This window comes from Gracilinanus agilis, chromosome 3, assembly GCF_016433145.1.
Source record: "Gracilinanus agilis isolate LMUSP501 chromosome 3, AgileGrace, whole genome shotgun sequence".
NCBI classification, from domain to species: Eukaryota; Metazoa; Chordata; class Mammalia; order Didelphimorphia; family Didelphidae; genus Gracilinanus; species Gracilinanus agilis.
Genome location: NC_058132.1, coordinates 50,576,322 through 50,600,161, shown reverse-complemented (window position 1 = coordinate 50,600,161; position 23,840 = coordinate 50,576,322). Strand labels below are relative to the sequence as shown.

The 23,840-nt window shown below is 43.6% G+C and overlaps 1 protein-coding gene across 1 annotated transcript in view; it reads right to left on the bottom strand.

Moving 5' to 3' along the window:
- The window catches only part of FHAD1 (forkhead associated phosphopeptide binding domain 1), a 190,767-nt gene that overhangs the window by 87,630 nt on the left and 79,297 nt on the right, over positions 1-23,840 (bottom strand). Inside the window, exons 5-8 of the mRNA XM_044668682.1 lie at positions 22,593-22,600; positions 19,618-19,953; positions 10,593-10,716; positions 4,495-4,625 (exon numbers count right to left, since the gene is read on the bottom strand). Of these exons, the coding sequence (XP_044524617.1) occupies positions 4,495-4,625; positions 10,593-10,716; positions 19,618-19,953; positions 22,593-22,600 (599 nt within the window). The remainder of the gene's footprint in view (positions 1-4,494; positions 4,626-10,592; positions 10,717-19,617; positions 19,954-22,592; positions 22,601-23,840) is intronic.

Genomic DNA, 23,840 nt, shown 5'->3' with positions numbered 1-23,840 from the left:
GGAATGGACAGGGCTTTGGACCACCCAATCCTTATATTGATGAGAAAAAGTCCTGGATTTGGAGACATAAAGTCATAGGTCTAGAGTTGGACAAGACCTTCCAAGGGCATCTAGCCTAAAATGCTTATTTTAGAGATAAGGAAACATATGGTCCATGGAGAGGAAGTGACTTAGCCAAGGTCACATAGAGAGAAAGTGTCAGGGGCAGGTAGTGGGGTACTACTTCTACTAGGGATAGATGGAATACCAGTGCCTGGGAGAACACTAGACTTGCTCTGTGGAGCTGTGTTCAAATCCCAGGTCTGCCTTTTTCCACCTGTGTGATTTTGGGCAAATTAGTTCATCTCTCTGAACCTTGGTTTCTTCATCTGTGAAAAAGGAGGGCTGGACAAGATGACCTCTGAAGGTCCTTCCTGCTTTTAAAGCTGTGACCATTTAGTCCTAACCTAGAGCATGCTGGAATCCACTCCCGCTAGGAGCCAACATAGTAGCATATGCTACAAATCAGAGCTTGATTTATTGGTAGTTCTTAAAAACCTTTATCTTCTGTCTTAGAACCAGTATTGTGTGTATTGGTTCCAAGGCAGAAGAGTGGTCAGGGCTAGGCAATGGGGGGGTTAAGTGACTTGCCCAGGGTCATACACCTATGAAGTATTAGAGGGAAGATTTGAACCCAAGACCGCCTGCCCTCTAGGACTGGCACTCTATCCACTAAGCCATCTAGCTGCACCAAAATCCTAGTATTTGAATACAGGTCTTCAGAGTCCAGATCCTGTCTTCTTTTCTTCTAGGTAGTAATGGTGCCCGAGTGGGCAGCTAGGTGGCTCCATGGTACATAGTGTGTTGGGTCTGAAGTCAGGAAGACCCATCTTAGTGAGTTCAAGTCTGACCTCAGACACTATCTGTGTGACCTTGAGCAAATCACTTAACCTTGTTTGCCTCAGTTTCCTCAATCTGCCAAATGAGTTAATGAAAGAAACGGTAAACCACTCCTGCATCTTTGCCAAGAAGACTCCATATGGGGTCATGAAAAGTTGGCCATGACAAACCACTGAAGCACAAAAAGTAGTGCTTGAGATGAACTCTAAATCCAGGATGGTAGTATTTTGCAGTAGAAATGGTAATAATAACCTTGAATACTTCTCTAGTACTTTAAGGTTGGCAGAACGTCATATAGGTTAACTCGTTTGATCCTCACAACAACTTTGGGAGGTAGGTGCTATAATTATTCCCATTTTACAGATGAGGAAACTGAGTTTTAGAGGAGACAAATGGCTTACTCTAGGGTCACTTGGCCAGCGAGTGTCTAAGGTGAAGATTGGACACACCCAGGCCCAGACTGTCCATTCTATCCACTGTGCCCTCTAGCTGCCTGAATTTGGAGCCAGAGAAACTGAGTTCAAATCCTAACTTTGTCACTGATGAGTCATATGTCATTGAAGAACTTGTTTCACCTCCTTAAACCTCAGTTTCTATATCTGTGAAATGAGCAGGTTGGGTCAAATAATGTGGCATAGTAGAACTAGCTCTGGAATTTGAGGACCTGGGATCATAGAACCATATAGATTTAGAGCTGAAAGGGTCCTTAGGGGTCATCTGGCTCAAACCTACATTCCCCACCCCATGCCAACTTTTTTTTATAACAGATGAGTAAACTGAGGCCCAGAGAGATTAAGTGACTTGAAATCAGGAAACTGTGGTCAATATTTAAGAATTGGCTAAGGGGTAAGATATATTAGGACACATTTTAAAGCTTAATCTGTATTATTAACACTCTTGCCATTACTTTCTTAGATCTAGATTAAAAAAAAACAGGGGTAGCTAGATGGCTCAGTGGATAGAAAGTCAGGCTTGGAAATAGGAGGTCCTGGGTTCAAATGTAGCTGTGTGCCCTTGGGCAAGTCACTTAACCCCAGTTGCCTAGCCCTTACTGTTCTTCTGCCTTGGAACCAATATTTAGTGTTGATTCGAAGATAGAAAGTAAGGGTTAAAAAATGTTCCAGGGCTTCCCCTGATTACCTAGGTGACCACAGGCAAGTCTCTCCTCTCTCTTCATATTTCCTCCTTTATAAAATGAGGGGGTTGAATTGGGTAGCCTCCGAGGTCCCCTATTGGTCTAGATTTAGCCTCCTTTGGGGACGTGATAGTATTTCTCATGCTGCCAGCCCAATGGAAGAAAGATTCCATTTTGGGGGGGTTCCCCCTCTCAGGCAGACCTAGGTGCAATGGGACAAGTTGCAAAGAGGCTCTTTTCAGCTTAAACAAACTTCCTAACAATTTGGGCTGTTCCCCAGTGAAATAGACAGACTGCTTAGAGAAAGGGTGGGCTCCTTCTTTGGAATCTTTAATCAGTATATGGATGATCACTGGTTAGGGATGTTGTGATAGGGACTGTTTCTACATGGAGGTAAGGCTTGATGGAAGCAGAGTTTCCTTCCTGTTCTCAGATTCTGTGCTCCTCAGAATCTCGGAAAGTCCCTTCCAGATGTAAATCCTCTGAGTTATGACAGATTCCATTGGGCCAACTTCCTTTCCCAGGCAAAGGGAAGCTTTCTCGGCATGCTTTTTCTTCCACTATGGCGGAATGATGCCTTGGACACAAGGGCCGCAGATGGGCTTTCGAGGACAGGCAGCTGGGGAGCTGACAGAGAGCAAGGATTGTATTGACTCCTCTCACTGGGGCAGCCCAATGGCATAGGGGAAAGAGGGCCCAGCCTAGAGTCAGGAAGACTCATTTTTGTGAGTTCAAATTTGGCCTCTGACACTTCCTAGCTGGGTGACCCTAGGTGAGTCACTTACCTTTGTTTACTCCAGTTTCCTCATATGTAAAATGAACTGGAGAAGAGAATGGAAAACTATTTCCAGTATCTTTGCAAAGAAAACCCCAAATGGGGCCACAGAGGCTGAACAACGACTCCTCTCTCCATGGTGCTGAATAAAAGAGGACTAGAAAAGGCATGGCTATGCTCCATCCAGAGCTTATTCATCAGGAAAGGGCAAGCCTAGACTAAAGGAAATGAAGCCTCCAACCCAACTCAGGGGGAGGGGAGGAATGGAAGAGTTAATGCTTTCACCCTTCTGCACTTTGGTGCTGGTGATCTCATGAGTGGCACACACAGTTCATGATTCCTCCTCATCTCCCTTGAGCTCCTGGATCAGTTGTGCTCACAGTAGTATCATCTGTGGGATGGTAACATCACAAACTTGGAGCTGGGAGAGACCTTAGTAGTCATCTGGTCCTATTATTCTCATTTTACAGAAAAGGAAACCAAGACCAATGGGATTAGATGATTTAGGAAGGAAACAAACATTTGTTAAGTGCCTATTATGTACTAGGCATTTTACAAATATCTCATTTGATTATCACAGCAACTCTGGAAGGTAGGTGCTATAATTGTCCCAATTTTACATATGGGGAAACTGAGGCAGGCAGAATTTTTTTTTAAAGTAACCTGCTCAGGGATGCACAGCTAGTAAATGAAAGAGTCAGAATTTGAACCCAGGGCTTAGTGTCTAGTGATGAATCTCTATTATGTGCTGGTCTAGTCCTTGGAGGACACATATTCCATTCAAAAGGTTGGTACTCAAAAGCTGTTCCAGTGTGGTAGGGTTTGCCAAGGCTTACACTCCACTAGATTAGGCTGGGGGAGCCCATATCATAATGGATTATGGGAATACGATTTCATGAGAGGATAATGGGTAAGGAGGGATAGAAAATAACAGTAATGGGAAGAATAACAAGCTACAGATCAAGTATGACATCTGAACAGATTTGTTCATTGACCTAGAGACATAACAGAAGAGCACAGAAAAATCCAGGTTCAAATCTCATTTCTTTCACTTATAGGGTTTTTAGTCCTGAGCAACCCATCTCCTTTTTGGAGGCCTTAGTTTCCTTCTCTGTTCTAAGTCCCCTCCCAGCTCTGACATTCTCTCATTCTCTGTTCTAAGACTCCTTCCAGTTCTGACATTCTGGTTCTAAGGTCCCTCCCAGTTCCGACATTCCCCATTTCAAGGTCCTCCCCAAGTCTGACATTTCTATATCCCCTATAAGATAGATGTTCTATAAGAGTAGCTTTGCCACCAAAAACAAACCAAAACAAATTAAATTTAAAAATTAAAAAGAAACCTTGACCCCTCATGCCAGAATAGGGATGGCTATGTGCTTTGGGAGAACCAATTTTGGGACATAAGGAGGTTCTAGGGCAGAAGAACACAGGGAAGGGTCTCTTTGTTCTCAGGGAACCATTTATTGGGGAATGGTGGAGAGCTGTATTAACTGACCAGTAGTGACTGACTGCACCTGACCTGCCTCAATTTAACCAAGGAAGAAGGATCAGCTGGCTCTATCTCTATTTTCCCAGAAAAGGCTTTCTTCATAAGCAGCCCTTCATTCATTCATCCATTCATCCATCCATCCATCCATTCATTCATTCATTCATTCATTCATTCATCCATCCATCCATCCATCCATCCATTCATTCATTCAGTCACCCTGGAAGTGATGGCTGTAAGTTGATAATCCTTCTCTTGGTTTTCATTCTTCAGTCTGTCCACCTCCTGCTTTAGTTTATGAACCAGGATGTCCTTTAATCCGATGTCCTTTTGCAAAGTGGCCAACAGCTCTGTGAAAGAGAGAGATTGGGGTCACGGAGTTACTGCTGAGATGCTACTCTGGTGAGGTCTCCTTAATCTCCTCTACTCAAGTCTTAGTATTTAATCCCCTCCTTCTAGAACTGGCCATCATGACTCCCTCACTAGAGTTATAGCCACCTGGTGGGTTTTCCCTTCTTCCCCCAGCCTTCATACCATTATCTTCATACCATTCTAAGCTTCCTTGGGCCCAGAATGAATCATGTTACTCTTCTAGTCTAAGACATTCAGGACTCCCTATTATTTCTCAAGTAAAGCTCAAACTCCTTTTCTTCTACAATCTGGGAAGTGCAGCTCCTGGCTCAGTCACCTTGGACAGAGCCTTTGTGTGCATCAGTTTTCCCATCTGTAAAATGAGGGGATTGGACTAGAAATCTTCTAACTAAGGTCTGTTCCAGCTATGACTATTATATAAAATATGAACTTGGTAATAAAGTAAAATTAATCTGAGACATAATAGAAAACATCCTGATAATGTGCTATTGTATTATATTATTTTATATTCTATATCACATATATTCTATATGTTATTATATCATATTATTACATTATTATCATATTATTCTCCCTGGTTCACTTTATTTTATTTTATTTAAAAAATTTTTTTAAACCCTTAAATTCTGTGTATTGGTTCCTTGGTGGAAGAGTGGTGAGGGTGGGCAATGGGGGTCAAGTGACTTGCCCAGGGTCACACAGCTGGGAAGTGTCTGCATCCAGATTTGAATTGGACCTCCTGTCTCTAGGCCTGGCTCTCCATCCACTGAGCTACCCAGCTGCCCCCTCCCTGGTTCACTTTAGGCAAAAACTAAGCTGGATGTTTCTGAGTCTCTTGAACAGCCCCAGCCCTCTCTGAGAGCTCTGTGCATCTGCTCATATCATTCCTGGAATTCCTTCTCTTTTCCTTTACCTACTGAATTTGCATTTCTCCATTTTGTAATCTGGGTTCAAAACCTGCCTCTGTGGGACCCTAGGCAAGTCATTTAACTTTTTTATGCCACATTTTCCTCATCTGTAAATAGGTTAGACCCAATGAACTCTCTGTTTCATGATCCTCTGGAACTCTGATCCTCTTGTAAGGAGTAACAGGAAAAAGGTATGTAGAAGCACATGATGAGAAAATTTTTCTAACAATTAGTGGAATTCTGGGGTTCTCCTCATTGGACATCCTCAAGCAGAGGCTGAATGGGTCCTCAGATAAATGGATAGCAAAAGGGATCCTTGCTTAGATACAGATTGCCTTAACTGGCTTGCTAAGTCCTACTTGGTGGTGAATTTTTGTAGTTCTGTGAAAGCCCAGCTCAAATGTCCCTTCATCCAAGAAGACTTCCCTGATTTCCCCTCAAGTTAGTAGCAGCAAATTCCATCCCCATCATCAATCAACCAGCAAGAGTTTATTAAATGCCCAGTGCATCCAGGACCTTGGCTAGGTGCAGGGCACATAAAGACAAAAATGGAACAGCCCCTTGCCTTCAGGGAGCTTAGAGGTCATCAAGAGAGACAACACACCTACGAAGGATGATACTCAAAATAGGCATAAAGCAGTTTGGGGTTAGGGGACAGCCTAGTGCCAGGAAAGGCTTCATGGAGAAGTGGAGCCATGGCCTGTGTCTTGATGGGAACAAGGGCTTCTGACAGGAAGTGGAGCCCAGAGGGCAAGGATGTAGATATGGGAAGTGGAGGGTGGTGTTTAAGAAGGTGGGTTGGACTGAACTGATGGGTTTGTGAAGGGGAGACATGTCTAAAGAGGTTGCGAAGGTAGGTTGGGGCCAAGATATGAAGAGTTTTAAAAGATCTTGAAGGCAGTTGGGGCCCATGAGAGTTTATGGAGTGGGAGAGTGACCCATCCAGACATGGGTTTTTAGGAAAATCACTTTGGCAGCTGAGTGGAGGCTAGACTGGAGTGGGGAGAGATTTGAGGCACGGAGACCACATAGGAGGCTGTTTCAAAAGTTCAGTGTATTTCCTGCCCCTCTAATGCACTGATAATGTAATATGGACATTATATTTAACTTTTTGTGTCTTCTCCCATTTAGAGACACTAAACTCTATGAAGGCAAGGTCTGTGCTTTGGTTAAGCTTTGAATCTCCACCGGGGCCCTGCATAGGGCACTGGCCACAGTGGGTAATCGACAAAGTATTTGGTGAATTGAATTGGGACTAAACCACTTCAATTGATAATGATAGAGTAACAACTCATACCAACACACACGTATATATGATGGTACAGTGGATGGAGTGTCAGGCCCAGAGTCAAGAGGTCCTGGGTTCAAATTTGACCTCAGACACTTCCTCGCTGTGTGATTCTGGGAAAGTCACTTAACTTTATTTACCCAGCCCTTGCCCTGCTGTCTTGGTGTTGTTAGTATGACAGAAAGTAAGGATTAAAAAAAAACCATCTCTAGCATTTATCAAGTGCCTCTACGTGTCCAGCCCTGTGCTATCTTCTACAGGGTTGCTATCTGACCAGATCACAAACTCCTTTACTCAAGAATCTATAGTGGCTCCCTCTTGCCATTAAGATAAAATTTAATAAAGTCTTTATTTTGGATAGTCCTTTCCACTTTCACTGATCCTATTCCTCCAGAGTTTTTGCACAAGTGTCTTTCTAAATTCCATCTTATTTTCTCTTCCTCATATAAAAGAGAATCACAGAATTTGAGAGATGGATGGAAACTCAGCTGCCATTTGTCCAACTCATACCTAAAAGTAATTCTCCATAATACTCCTGACAAGGAGCCATTTGTACATGTCTAATTAATGCAACCACGTGGTACACTGACTGGATAGAGTGCTGAACCGGGAATCAAGAAGATGAGCTCAAATCTGGCCTCAGATATTTCCTAGCTGTGTGACCCTGGACAAGTCATCAAATCCTGTTTGCCTCAGTTTCCTCATCTATAAAATGATCTAGGGAAGGAAATGACAAACCACTCTGGAATCTTTGCCAAGAAAACCCCAAATGGGGTTACAAAGAGTCAGACAGAACTGAAACATAACTAATCAACAACAAATTAATGGAGAAAGGAATCAGCATGGTGGGTGGAGACAGGAGCTGGGGGAAGAGAGCAGAACAAGTGGAGGCAGCTAGGGTGCTTGGTGGATGGAGCACTGGATAGAGCCCCTCTCACTGCTGTCTTGTTTCTTTCTAGATCATACCCTGTTATTGGGAATGCAGATGCTGAGACCATGACATTGTCCATGACCTCCCTTCCATTCCTACCTTCTCAGCAGGAGTTGGGATGGTCTTCTACAGAGTCAGGGTTCCTTGGCAAAGAGAGCAGTGGCTGGACAGCAGCAGCTGTGTGTGTGTGTGTGTGTGTGTGTGTGTGTGTGTGTGTGTGTGTGTGTGTGTGTAAGGGGAGGGAGGGGAGGACTTCAAGCAGCTGTCTCTCCCTCTCCAGGATGAAGGCCATTTAGAAACTATTTCAAGCCTGATTCAAGCTTTCTGAGAATGGCCTCAGGAGTTTCTACCCAGAATGACTCCTCTTAGTCTAGCTTGGTGCTAACAAGTCCCATTTGGGAGATGTGAACCCCCCTCCCCTCCCTGCAGTTTAAACAGCTGGCCAGATGTTCAGACTCAGAGCCTGTAGGTGCTAGGCTAGTAATATAAAGAACATAAAGACACTGGGTACAAAGCAGGCAACGATTGGCATTGAAAGGGAGTTATGTCACTGGGAGGCCCCTCTACCAATGAAACCACGTCAGGGCAGAGGAAAAAGAGAGGAAAAAAGCTGTCTGAAGACCAGGTCATCGAACTCCAAAGCCCACACTTTTCCCACCATGCTCCCTGGCCGCTCAGGGACTCTAAGGGGGTGAAGGGGCCAGAGCAGCTCTGTAACCAAGCGAAGAAAAAGCACCTTAATTCAGGACCTTGGAAGGAAGTCCTATTGGTCTGCATATTTAATTTTCCTTTCTTCCCAAATTAGGTTTGCATAGTCAGCCACTCCAGGTGGCTTAAAAGCAGATGTATTTTCAGCATTTCCTTTTGGAATACATCTCAGTTTAAGGCTATCAGTGATATTTCATAGGAACCTAGATGCAGCATCAGGAAGGATCTAGCTGTGTGACCCTGAGCAAGTCACTTAACTCCCGTTATCTAGCCCTTGCCCTTCTGTCTTGGACTTGTTATTAAGTTAGAAAATAAGGGTCTTAAAAAAAGAAAAAAGGTCATTTAGTCCAACCCATGTATTTTATAGATGAGGAAACTGAGGCATGGAGAGATTAAACACATTCCTGGAGGTTGTATAGAGTAGAGATCTAGAATTTGAACCCAGATCCTCTACTTTCAAATTCAGAATTCTCTCCATGGGGCTGCTGCAGCTACTACTACTACTACTACTACTACTACTACTACTACTACTACTACTACTACTACTACTACTACTACTACTGATAGCTAAGATTTATGTAATATCTACTGTTTGCCAGACCCAGCTAAGCACTTTACAAATATTCTTGCTCCTGAAGCTCCCAACAGCCCTATAAAGTAGTACTATGATTATCCTCGTACTATAGTTAAGAAACCAGGAGGTTAAGTGACTTGCCAAAGGTTACATGGCTAATTAAATGTCTGAATCTGGATTTGAACTCAAGCCTTCATGACTCCAGGGGCAGCTGGAAGGCAAGCCTGGAGTCAGGAAGATTCACCACCCTCTTTAGACCTCTACTCAAGCACTTACTAGCTGTGTGAGCCTGGGCAAGTCACTTACTCTCTGCCTCAGTTTCTTCAACTTTAAATGGGAATAATGGCACCTACCTGTGTTTGAAGGGCCCTCCCAGCTCTGACATTCTAATCATTATAATAGCTCTCTCAACCCTCTGTTCCATGACCCATTCCACCTCTAGCATCCCATGTAATAAAATATCCTGTAGCTCTGATAGTCTTTCCAGTTCTGACATTCTGTGTTCTAAATCCTCCCTCAGCTCTGCTTTTCTGGCTTATAAAATCTCCTGCTCCTCCAGGGTTGGTGGTAACGGATGACCCATGCTTCTTGGGGAGTCTTCTGTTTGGGGATTGCTTGGAAGCTCCCATATGGGAGATAGCGGGGACCGCTGCTGGGAGAAGACATTCCTTGTTGGGGACGATGGGGGAGATTGTGCCACACAGATTCATTTCTTTTTCTCATCATTTATAGGAATTACTAAGCGGGTGGCTTTTGGTTCCCTGTGTTTCTCATGTTTGAGGCTCATTGGGCTATAGGTACCAGCAACCTGTGTGGATGGAAGTGTGTTACCTTCATCAGGTATAAAGCTAAAATGTGCCCATCGGCTGCCTTCCCACATGGAGCACCTGCACTGATGCTCTGATCCTGCCCAGCTATCACTGTAGCCAGTGACAACAAGCCCCACTGGGATGTGTTCATCAAAGCTGTCACTACCAATTCTTATGCTTGCAGCAATCACTGCAAAATAGGTTTGAAGAAAATTGCACAAAAGCCTTCCTTAAAGCCATCTTTTAAGGCAACTTTATTTGAAAAGGGAGAAGACTTTGAATCTTGGAACACAAGACCCTGTGGGGCTTGGGTGGGGAGATGTTCCCTAGGGTGGGCTCATGGTGGAAGAGAATGAGACCTATGACACTAGACTATGAGTGCTCCTGGAGAGGACATTGCTGGATAAGGGAGCAAAGCTGGATCAAAATGGGGAGGAACCAACCCGAGGTGGGCGAACTGCAGGGAATGGGACAAGAGACAAAGCATCATTTATCAGTTTGCTATTTTAACTCATTAACCTTGCAAACTCACTCGTTTCTACCTGTTAGAGCAAAAGTACTGTCAGTGTCCTTTAAATATTGCTGCCCTTGGGATAAGATCTGGTTGCCTTACCCTTGTTACACTTCTGTCCTTCATCATTCTAAGACTGCAGTGGTGTCACTAGATGAGCGCATCCTGGTCTTTTCTACCTGTTTTCCATCTCCCTTGGCCTCAGAGAAAATTTACCTGAGCACCTCTCCTTGTCTTTCTTTAAGTTCTCCCATTCGGCTTTCAGATGAGAAATCTCCAAGTTTCTCTCAGCGAGGGTATGAAACAACATGTTACTGTATCCTTTTTGGGGGTCGGTGATCTGTGGGAGTCAACACAAAGTCAGAAACAGCCCATTCGATCTTAGCTGTCTGTCCTGCTCTGAGATCTACCAAAGACCAGATAACTATTCTTGGATTAGAGGGAGTTGCTGAATTTCTCAGATCCTGCCAGAGGGGAGCAGAGACATACAAGGTTTTCTTTTATAGACCATGCCACTAAAAATTCACTTAGAAGCCCAGAGCTAGAAGGGATGACAGAGAGCATCTGGTCTAGCTCTGTGCCCCCTTGAGTCTAGACCATGTCTGACAGGGGTTCATTCAGCTTTTGCTTGAATACCTCTGGTGATGAGGAACTCATTCTCTTTCTAGAAACTCCATTATTCCAGTTTAGGAATGTCAGGATCATTAGGAAACGTTTTCTATTAAAGTCAAAATATGGGTCCTGTGCTTGCTTTGGCAGCACATATACAAAATTTGGGTCCCAAGAACTTCCATCCATGTTCCTAACTTTTCCTCCTCAAAACCAGGCAAAACGAATCGAATCCCTTTTCCATTTTCTAAATAGCTCTTTAAACGCTTGGGAATGATGAAAACCTTTCCCCACGTCTCCTCTTATCTAGGCTAATCACCTCCTCTTATGATATCCTTCCTTTTAAAAGAAAATCTTGCACCTTCTCACATCCTGATTTGTTCCATCTGGTTGTACCTTCTAATATGTTATTTCTAGAAAATATGGAGATTTGTGGTTGCTGCTTGTGCTCAGCCATTTTCAAATGTGGCCGACTCTTCGTGGCCCCATTTGGAGTTTTCTTGGCAGAGATACTGGAGTGGTTGGCTATTTCCTTCTTCAACTTATTTTACAGATGAGGAAACGGAGGCAGACAGGGATAAGGAACTCGCCCTTAGTTAAGGTAGCTAGTAAGTGTCTTAAGCCAGGCCCAGCGCTCTATGTGCTGTGTGTGGCTCCACCTAATTATTATTGGACGGTAGTTCTTGGGAAAGAGATTTGGGGAGACCAATGGACTGCAGGCTCAATGTAAGTCTACATTGTGATATGGCGTCTAGGTGGCACAGTGGCTACAGCTGGACCTGGAGTCAGGGAGACCCGAGTGCAATTTCTGCCTCAGACAGCTATTATCGGTTTGACTTTGAGCAAGTCACCCAACTTCTGTCTGCCTCAGTTTCCTTATCTGTAAAGAGAGGATGATAATAGCCTCTCTTTACTTTCCAGAGTTATTGTGAGGATAAAATGAAATAATACTTGTAAAGCATTTTGCAAACCTTTTATAAATGGTTATACATATAAGATTATATAAATGATTAATATACTTAAAAAAATAACCTTTACCTTCTGTCTTGGAGTCAATACTGTGTATGTGTTCCAAGGCAGAAGAGTGGTAAGGATAGGCAATGGGGGTCAAGTGACTTTCCCAGGGTCACACAGGTAGGAAGTCTCCACCTCTAGTCCTGGCTCTCAATCCACTGAGTCACTCCACTCAGCTGCCCCAACACTATACTTTTAAAAGAAGTTAATATCTTTTTTGTCCAAACCCGTGACTTCACAGGTATAGAGAACCCAGAAAATCTTCTAGAAATATATATTAGCAACTATTCTCAGGGGGAAGCTGGTAGCTCAGTGGAGAGAAAGCCAGGCCTGGAGTTGGGAGAACCTGGGTTCAAATCTGGCCTCTGACACTTTCTAGCTATGCGTCCCTGGACAAATCACTTGATCCCATTTGCCTTAGTCTTTTGCCCTTCTGTCTTAGAGTTGTTACTGAGACAGAAAGTAAGGCTTAAAAGAAAAGCTATTCTGGGGCAGCTGGGTAGCTCAGTGGAGTGAGAGTCAGGCCTAGAGACAGGAGGTCCTGGGTTCAAATCCAGCCTCAGACACTTCCCAGCCGTGTGACCCTGGGCAAGTCACTTGACCCCCATTTGCCCACCCTTACCACTCTTCCACCAAGGAGCCAATACACAGAAGTTAAGGGTTTAAAAAAAAAAGCTATTCTGCAACTTGGGCCTTGGGACATTGTCTGGGGGCACTGAGAGCTAAGTGACTTGCCTAAGCACACACAACCAGCCTTATCTCTGAGCCTTCCTGACTCTCTATTTCTGCCTCTCAGTGACATCTCAGGGCTTGTTAACCGCACTCCAGTATCCAGAACAAGGGAGTTCTGCCCTGGTCACACTACAGCTGGAATATTTTTGCAATTCTGAGAGCCACCTGTGGGAAGGATAATTTTTTTAAACCCTTACTTTCTGTCTTAGAATTGATACCAATATCAGTTCCAAGGCAGGAGAGTGATAAGGGCTAGGAAACTGGGGTGAAGTGACTTGCCCAAGGTCTCACAGCTAGGACGTGTCTGAGGCCAGATTTGAATCCAGGATCTCCCATCTCTGGACCTGGCTCTCCATCCATTGAACCACCTACAGCTGCCCTTGAGAAGGACATTAATTAGCTAGGGAACTGGGCAACTGGCTTGGTGGAAAGTCTAAGAAAGATAAGGTGATTGCCTACCATCTCAGGGAGTGGGGAGTGATGAGAGAATTTGGAACCGAAGTTAGAAAGAATGGTTAAAAATTGTTTTTGCAAGTAATTGGGAGAAAAAAATAAAATATTCTTAAAAAAAGAAAGATGGTGTGACACAGGCATTGGCTGAAGAAATTGGGGATTGTTTAGCCGGAGAAGAGAAAAGTTAGGGGCACACGATCCTTGTCTTCAAATGTCTGCAGGGCTATTCTCAGGGGGCAGATCTAGATAAGGGTGGGAAGATGCCATAAAGTAAATTGTGTGAAGGAAAGGGAAAACTTCTAAATAATTTCAAGCTATCGCAGAAGTGGAATGGGCGGTCTTGAGAGAAAGTGAGCTCCTCCTTGCTGGAGATCCCCAACCAGAGGGGGTACTACTATTGGGCACATACCAACACTAGGATGGCTAAATGTAGTATGGGGCACACCGGTGAGGTGGATCCTTGTTCCAAGGTGCCACGACCTCCATGAGATCTCTTCTGACTCTAGGATTCTAGGATTCTCTAGTTCTCATTTTTCCTTTTCCTACCCAGAGCCTTCCTACTCCATATTTCATTGACATGTAGCTCTCTTCTCTAGGTCCTCAGAGGTCTGCCAGCACAGCTGTCACAGGGGCTGGAATCTCTCTCCCCCAGACCCTGATCTTCCATCAAAAGTGCAGCTGTTGGTCCCTAAAACAACACTGCCATTGTGTGAGCCAAGCACAAGTTCAAGGACAGAGGATGGGTAATATAAACTCATTTCCCCCAGAACAAACTTGCATATGACCCTTTGCTCACTCATCCAACATGACTGACAACCTAAGCTGGGCCCATGATCAGAAGTGATTCCATTCCTGTCTCTCTTTGGGGGTGAAGTAGAGAAATCTTTGAATCATTCATTTAGAGCTGAAACGGGCCACAGAGATCTTCTAGGGGCTCGTGACCTCAGTTGGGAAAAGAAAATTTTCATAACTATATATCAGTATATTTGGCTTCCTTTATAATCCTATCTTAAAAACAGTGACTCCAAAGTGGATTCCAAGTTTGTAAATTGAGGTAACTGGAAGAATAGGAGTACTAGAGGAGCTAGAAAAAGAAGCTGGTTTAAGAGAAAAGACAGTGTGGGGGCAGCTGGGTAGCTCATTGGATTGAGAGCCAGGCCTAGAGACAGGAGGTCCTGGGTTCAAATCCAGCCTCAGACACTTCCCAGCTGTGTGACCCTGGGCAAGTCACTTGACCCCCATTGCCTTGCTCATACCACTCTTCTGCCTTGGAGCCAATACACAATATTGATTCCAAGACGGAAGGTGAGGGTTATTAAAAAAATTTTTTTTTAAAGAGAAAGGATAGTGAGTTTAGCTCCAGACATGCTAGGCAGGTTAAGAACCCTGATCTAGTTTTTTTTAAACCCTTACCTTCTGTTTTAGAATCCACACTGTGATTTGGTTGTAAGGCAGAAGAGTGGTAAGGGACAGGCAATGAGGGTTAAGGGACTTGCCCAGGATCACACAGCTAGGAAGTGCCTGAGGCCAGATTTGAACCTAGGACTTCCCATTTCTTGGCCTGGCTCTCAATCCACTGAGCTACCTAGCTGTCCCCTAGTTTGTTTTTTTTTTTTTAGAAATGAGAAAGTTAAGACCAAGAAGGCTGTGATTTGCTTAAGAAGAACAAATGAAAATACATTGATCAAGCACCTCCTATGTGTCAAGTACTACACCAGATACTGAAGATTCAGATATGACTATTATGTACCTACTACCTATCCAACACTGGACTAGACTCCGAGGAAACAGATACACCTATTATGTGTCAAGCATGTACCAGATACCAGAAATAGATATAACTACTGTGCATGAATCAAGCACTGTGCTAGACAAGATTCAGATACACCTACTATGTGTCCAGCATTTCACCAGACCTCAGGGATATGGATACACTTATTATCCACCTACTATGCATCCAGCACTGTGTCTCTTGATTGGGGAGATGGCTGAACAAATTGTGGTATATGCTGGTGATGGAATACTATTGTGCTGAAAGGAATAATAAACTGGAGGAATTCCAGGTGAACTGGAAAGACCTCCAGGAATTGATGCAGAGTGAAAGGAGCAGAGCCAGAAGAACATTGTACACAGAGACTGATACACTGTGGTACAATCCAATGTAATGGATTACTCTACTAGCAGCAATGCAATGATCCAGGACAATCCAGAGGAATTTAGGATGAACACTATCCACATCCAGAGAAAGAACTGTGGGAGCAGAAATGCGAAAGAAAAACATATGATCGATCATGTGGTTTGATGGGGATATGCTTCGGGGTTTGGTGTAAAAGATCACTCTGTTGCAGATATGAATAACATGGAAATAGGTTTTGAACTATGATACATGTATAACCCAGTGGAACTTGTATTCTACTGCAGATACAAGTTCATAGATGAGTATTTTCTATATTTCTAGCACTTAGCACAGTACCCAGCATGCAGTAGGCACTTAATACATGCTTGTTGAAATGAACTGAAACCATGAACTGAGAAATTCTTTTTCACTTCTCACTGGAGTTCCAAGAATGTTATTATGGAAGGCACCAGAGATGTGTGTGTGTGTGTGTGTGTGTGTGTGTGTGTGTGTGTGTGTGTGTGTGTGTGTGTGTTTAACAGTTGAGGACCTTAGGGGGCAGCTAAGAAGTACAAAAGATAGAGCTTCAGGTCTGGAGTCAGGAAGACCTGGGTTTAAATCTGACCTCAGACACTTCCTAGCTATGTGACCTTGGGCAAGTCACTCAGCCCCATTTGCCCAGTCCTTCCCCTTCTGTCCTAGAGTTGTTACTGAGATAGAAAGTAAGGGTTTAAAAAAAAGCTGAGGATCTTTTCTCTTAGTGCCTTTGTTTTCCAGGATGCTTGAGTAGCAAGGAAAGTATCCTATGGGTCTGGCCAATGCCCAAAGCTTTGAATGTAATCAGCATGGATTCAGGGCATCCAATGCACTGGAACTCCAAACCCTTGTTGTTACTTTAATGACCAAAACATACATGCACATCATCTACGGCTGGAATAATTCCCAGGGCTTTAATGGTCATGAGAGTCTATAACAAAGCAGAATTGCAGTAGCTCAAAAGAAACATGAAATGCCATCTCCATCCCAAATGATCGCACAAGCTATTTGTTTGTGCCCGCGCTGGGGCAGAGCCCATCAGAGCTCACACTGGTCCGATCAGCCACAGTTGGACACGGTGATGCCATTTTCGTCCTCTTTGAGGACCAAGGACAACAACCAACCAGGATGTAATGGAATACACAATGAATCAGAAAGACACGAAATGCTTCCAGCTCTGGACACTTCATGGAATCTAGAGGCTCAGAGCAGTATTTGGGGGAGTCCTGCTTTTATTGGGAGATCTTGACTAAAACATAATTTGGGAAAGACCTGCCTGGGGACCGACCTGGAGAAGAGAAAGTCAAAAAGTAAAGCTGACCTAGAGCTCAGTTTTTTATTTCTGGACAAATGAGCTTTGGCTAAATAGACTGGCTCCAGTTATGGAGTGGAAGCCATATGAGGGGACACCAAGATGTGGCCATAAGAATGGTTTTAGATTCTAAAAACCAACTGTAGACCCTGGTTCTGAGAAGTCTTGTTCTCATCATCTCTATTAGAGCCTGAACTAGCATGAAGTCATATCAACTGGTTTGAACCTCACAATGACCCCAGGAAGCTGGTGTTATTTTTGTCACCATCTATATTTTTTAATTTAAAAAACCCTTAGCTTTTGTCTTGGAACGAATACGAGAGTATCAATTCCAAGGCAGAAGAGTGGTAAGGGCTAGGCCATTAAGTGACTTGCCCAGGGTCACACAGCTAGGAAGTGTCTGAGGCCAGATTTGAACTCCTCTCTCTAGGCCTGGCTATCAGTCAACTGAGCCACCTTGCTGTCCCTATCCTCATTTTACACATGAGCAAACTGAGGCACAGGGGGTTAATATCTAGTGTTTGTATAACATGTCAAGGTTTGCAAAGAACTTTACAAATATCAACTCATTTTATCATCATAATAATCCTAGGAAAGAGGTATTATTAGCCCCATTTTACACATGAGGAAACTGAGGCACAGGGGTTAATATCTAGTATTTGCATAACATGTCAAGGTTTACAAAGTACTTTATAAGTATAAATTCATTTTATCATCATAATAATCCTAGGAAAGAGGTGTTATTATCCCCATTTTACACATGAGGAAACTGAGGCACAGGGGGTTAATATCTAGTGTTTGTATAACATGTCAAGGATTGCAAAGTACTTTACCAATATCAATTCATTTTATCATCATAATAATCCTAGGAAAGAGGTGTTATTATTAGCATTTTACACATGAGGAAACTGAGGTCAACAGTGATTAACCTGCCCAGGGTCTCAGAGCTAATAAAAGATTTGGAGGAAAAAATTGAATTCGACTCTTCCTGACCTAGATCTTCCTGTTTCAGGGGTGGCACCACTGAGTGTTTTATTTTTTCTAGAACCTTCACCTTCTGTCTTAGAATTGGTACTGTGTATTGGATCCAAGGTAGAAGAGTGGTAAGAGCTAGGCAATGAGGATTAAGTGACTTGCCCAGGGTCACGCAACTAGGAAGTGCCTGAGGTCACATTTGAATCCAGGACTTCCAATCCCCAGACCTGGGTCTCTGTCCACTGAGCCACCCAGCTGCCCCCCAATGCCCTTTCCATTAAGGCAAAGGATACCCTCCAGTTTGAGGCACTGAGGTGTTGTGTCCATTCTGGGGAAGAGTCTCCTAGTGACAGCCAACAGAAAAGTCTCTTTTCCCATTTCATTTGTAGCACTGGGGTCTGATCTGACAAAATATTCTGGAGGGAATTGGCAGGTCTGGAGATGTGACCCCAGAAGCCAGTCCTGCCTCGTGTCCCTCTCATCTTTTTTTGCCAAACAGCTGTGATGTCATGGAAGGTCATTTGGAATCGAGCGGGCGCCTGCGTTTCTAGGACGCTGGAGGCACAGCACTTTAAATTATGCAGTGGGAAGAAGAACATCTGAGAACAGGACACAGGCACGGACACATTTCTCCCCACGTAAAGCAGATGTGTAATGTCACACTCAGAGGTAAAAATATCTCCTGCCAATTTTGTTGTTCAGCCATTTCATCCTGTCTGAATCTTCATGACCCCTTTTGGGATTTTCTTAGCAAGGATATTGGAGTGGTTTGCCATTTCCTTCTCTGGTCATTTTACAGAAGAGGAACCTGAGGCAAATAAGGGTAAGTGACTTGCTCTGGGTCACACAACTAGTAAGTGTCTGAGGCTGGATTTGAACTCAGGAAGGCTCACCTAGCTGCTATTATATAATCTAAAAGCTCGAAGGGGAAAGAATCCATTGTCTACTGCTCTAGCTCTGGAGGGCCAGAGTTGTTTCTGGCTGGGACTTGGAACTCTTGGAAGGAAATAAAAGGAGGCAGTTCAAAGCCAAAAATAAATTCATTGTATATCCATTATGTGGGAGCAGCTGAGTGGCACAGTGGATAGAATACAGGACTAGAGCCAGGAAGACTCATCTTTGTAAATTCAAATCTAGCCTCAGACACTTACTAGCTGTGTGACCTTGGTCAAGTCACTTAACCCTGTTTGCCTCAGTTTCCTCATCTGTAAAATGAGCCAGAGAAAGAACCACAACCAACCAACCAAACAAAAAAAACCCAAACCCGAATGCGGTCATAAAATGTTGAACAGGACTAAAACAGCTAAATTATAACTATATAAAATATAACCCAGGAGAATTGTTTGTCAACTCCAAACAAGGGAAGAGGGGAGGAAGACAACATGAATCATGGAACTGTGGAAAAACTTTTAAAATTAAATTTAAAATTCAAATAAATGTTCATACCTGACCTCCAAAAATTGTAATAAATATAATAAATTGTAAATATGTAATAAATATTATAAATAAATACATTGTAACAAAATAGTTGGGCAGAATTAAATTACTCAAAGGTCCCTTCCAGTTTGAAATATATGCTCCAAAAGACAGGGTAGAAACAATGATCAAAATGGTCCAATGTGGGGAAGGATTGGCTCTTACCTGGGAATTCTAAGGGATCTCAATATCTCCATGACTAACCTCAGCAACCATTTTACTATTTATTTTTAAAACCCTTACCTTCAGTCTTAGAATCAATATTGTGTTTTGGTTCTAAGACAGAAGAACAAGGGCTAGGCAATGGGGGTCAAGTGACTTGCCCAGGGTCACACAGCTAGGAAGTGTCGGAGGCCAGATTTGAACCCATCTCTGGGCCTGGCTCTCCATCCACTGGACCACCCCAGCTGCCCCCTTACCCACTTTATTTTTAACCATGGAGATGCCTTTGTTAGTGGGATTTAAAAAAATAAACCCAACCTCCCAGCTCTCCAACCCTTGCCATCCTTACGGAATACCTGGCCTTCCAGGGATGGGACCTCTACCTTTTTGTCGTCTTCATCCCAGTCCAAGAGATTGAGCTCCTGACCCTTCCTGACTTCTTCCTGGCTGGGGGCCTTCTGCAATAACATCAGCTTCTGCGACATGTCGGCCATTTCATTTTGGAGATTGGCGATCATGGTGTCCTTGTGCTTGGATTCCACTTCGAGGCCCGAGAGGCGGCTGACTTCCTGTTCCAGGATCTCAATGATGTCATCTTTGCTGCCCAAATTATTGGGGTTGCTGATCCGGCGGAGCTGCTCGGGCTGGGACTTACTGCCAGATGGGGACTGCTGCCCTAAGCCAATTGGTTTCTAAAGAAGTTTTCAGAGAGTAAAAGAGGATTCAGGGAAGGTTCTGCTCTAGTTTTTGTTTTCAAGGCTATTTCTGGGGCATTTCAGCAGCCACAACTCTCCTTCCATTCCATTCCAATCCGATCTGATCAGTCAATGGATGGAGAGAGTCAATAAGCATTTATTAAGCCCTCACTGGGTGCTCTGCAGGCACTGAGCATGCAGAGCCCCAGACAGCAATCTCTGCCTTCAAGGAAGTTCTGCTCAAAGAATGGAGGCAGGAGAGATAGACGTACACAGGGAGGGCAATTCTGTACAGTAAATGCAAGGACATTTAGAGGGAGGTACCCAAAGCTGAATCGGGAAAACTTTCTCCAAGAAAGGGGCTCTTAAGCTGAACATTGAAGGAAGAGGCAGAGGTGAGTGTGTGTGTGTGTGTGTGTGTGTGTGTGTGTGTGTGTGTGTGTGTACATTCTAGGCACAAGGAACAGCCAGTATAAAGGCTTAGATTTAGGACATGGAGTTCTATGGGGGAAGAACAGGAAAAATACCAATTGGGCTAATCATCATCATCATAATCATCATCATTGTTAGCATTTGCATAGGTTTGCAAAGTGCTTTACAAATATTACCTCATTTGATTGATTCTCATGACAACCCTGGGAGGGAGGTGCTATTGTTATTCCCATTTTGCAGATGAGGAAACTGAGGCACAGATGATTTATAGCTAGTATTTCTATAGCACATTAAGGTGTACAAAACACTTTACAAATATCAACTCGTTTGATCCTCACATCTTCCCTGGAGGGAGGTGCCATTATGACTCCCATTTTGCAGATAAGGAAACTGAGGCACAGATGATTTATAGCTAGTATTTCTATAGCACATTAAGGTATGCAAAGTCTAAATATCAACTCATTTGATCCTCACAACCTCACAACAAAACACACATTAAGGTGTGCCAAAGCACTTTACAAATATCAAAGCATTTGATTCTCACAACTTCCCTGAGAGGGAGGTGCCATTATGACTCCCATTTTGCAGATAAGGAAACTGAGGCACAGATGATGACTAGCTAGTATTTCTATAGCACATTAAGATATGCAAAGTCAGAATATCAACTCATTTGATCCTCACAACAAAACACACATTAAGGTGTGCCAAAGCACTTTCCAAATATCAAAGCATTTGACCCCTCACAACTCCTCTGGGAGGGAGGTGCTATTATTATCCCCATTCTGCAGATGAGGAAACTGAGGCAGATGGGGGTTAAGTGACCTTCCCAGGGCCACATAGCTAGTAAAAGTCTGATGCTGGATTTGAACTCAGGTTTTCTTGTCTCCAAGTCCGGCATTCTGTGCATTGCACCCTTAGTTACTTCAGCTAGATCGTAGAAAGAAAAGTCAGACTGGAGGGATAACTTGGGACCAGGTTGTGAAAGGCTTTAAATGCCAAAGAAATTTTTATGAGCTCTTAGAGATAAATGATTAGATATGTGAGAAAAGTGAGAGTGAGAAATCAGTGACGAGGGATAGCTAGGTAGACACTTCCTAGCTGTGTGACCCTGGGCAAGTCACTTCATCCTGTTTGCCTAGCCTCTGCTGCTCTCTTTTCTTAAGAGTTGATACCATGGCAGAAAGTAAAGGTTTTAGGGGAAAAAAATCAATGGTGACTCTAAACCTGCAGCCTGGGCTGATGGGAAAAGTAGTCATACCCTTGAGAAAGGGCAAGTCAGATGACTGGGTAGGTGGTGGTGTGGTATAATGAGTTCTAGTCTAGATAGGTTGAATCCGAGAGGCTGATGGGACACAGTTCAAAATATTCAACAGGCAGCTGGTGATTCATGCCTGGAACTCAGTAGGGAGCTCAGTGATTTGCACAGACAAGATTCATTGAACCCATGGGAGCTGACAGAATCAGAGAGTGCTGGGAGAAAAGAGAAGAGGGCTCAGAACGCAGCCTTGGGGGCTCTCTGTGTCAGGAGGCATCATACGGAAGATGTTCCCCCAAAGGATGCCATGACTCCACAAACATTCAGTAAATGCCTGCTGGGCGGAAGGATACACAAATGAAGTCATGACTATGATGGAATGGAAAGCACTTTACACATATCATCATCTCTTTTAATTCTCTCAATGACCTTATAAGGTAAATCTGAGAAGTAGCGCTACTTCCATTTTACAGATGAGGAAACTGAGACTTAGCGAGATTTACTGACTTACCCAGAATTGTGTAGCTACTGTATCTGAGGTGGGATCTGAAAGTGAGTCTTCATGACTATCCACCATGCCATGATGCCCCTAAGAAAACAAGTTCCTGCCTTCATGGAGCTTCCATTCTAATGGAAGATATGACCTATACATACATGAGTGTGTGTGTGTGTATATGTATGTTTATATATAAAAACAATCTGTTACCATATTTAACCCTTTTATCTTTTAAAAAAATGCTGGGGATTGAGGGCAGCTGGGTGGCTCAGTGGATTGAGAGCTAAGGCTAGAGATGGGAAGTCCTGGGTTCCAATTAGACACTTCCTAGCTGTGTGGTCCTGGGCAAGTCATTTAACCCTCATTGCCTGGCCCTTACCGCTCTTTTGCTGTGGAAGCAATCCATAGTACTGATTCTAAGTATGATGGAAGGTAAGGGTTTAAAACAATTACCACTGGACCTGGAATAATGAAGATTTGGGAAGCAAGAAAGCAGTTTCTTAGGCTCATCCTTCTTTTTCCAGGACACTTGGGCAATGGGAGTTGGCAGCAGTCATAATGCTGTGCTTTATTGAAGAGAAGAGCGTGAGGACTCCGGGTCCAGGGTGGTGGCTTCCTCTTCCTTCCATTACCTTTGAGATTTGGACTTCATGATCCCCTTGTTGGACTCCAGTTGGAGCCTGGGAATCTGCAGCCCTTGAACTTGAACTGTAGGTTGTCCACAAGGTAACCCAGTGCTTCTGGGATTGGGACTATGCTGGTCACTGTGACCAATAAAGCTGAGCTCCAAGTCTGTATTGGCTGGCAGCTGTGTCTGCTAGAGAATAGCTTAGATTCTTCAGTTCTTAGATTCTCAAACAGAAAAGGGGACTGGAGTTCAAGGAGAAGCCTGGATCTGGAGTCTCAAGGTTAGCAGCAATTGTGAATCATATTGACTGGTGAGCAAGGCAAGGAGGGCTTCACTGTTTTCCCCAAGATCTTGTTATTGTCCAGGAACTGGAGCTGGCGTCCTACACACAAACACCTCTCTTCTCTTATACTCTTCTATCAGCGGCAGGTATGAGTGTTTCAGTGGCTCTTCCTGACACTCTGAAGATGGTCAAGAGGTGGACAGGGCAGCTAGGTGGCACAGTGGACAGAATCAGAAAGACTCATCTTCCCGAGTTCAAATCTGACTTCTGGCACTTACTGTGAGACCCTGGGCAAGTCACTTAACCCTCTGTCTCAGTTTCCTCATCTGCAAAATGAGCTGGAGAAGAAAATGGCAAACCACTCCAGTATCTTTGCCAAGAAAATCCCAAATGAGATCACGAAGAGTCGGACACAACTGAAATGATATAATATATCATTTCATATATAATATATATAATATAAATATATAATATAAATAACCACAAAGGAGCAGACAACCCCATCTAGGACTACTTAATCTCTTTCCATTTTAATTATGTTCAACATGCAACATGCTCATAGTATGTGGTGCACCTAATCCTACAAATGCAGAGGATCATGTCCAAAGAAAAGAGAGCCCAGACAGAAGTTTGGGACTTTAGAACTGTAGATTTCATTAAAAATATTCTTAGTTATTCATTTCATCCCCAAATAGTGATGGGCAAACTATGGCCCACGGGCCAGATGCAACCCCCTGAAATGTTCTATCCAGCCTAGCGAAATTATTCCTAATCTGACGAATACAATGAG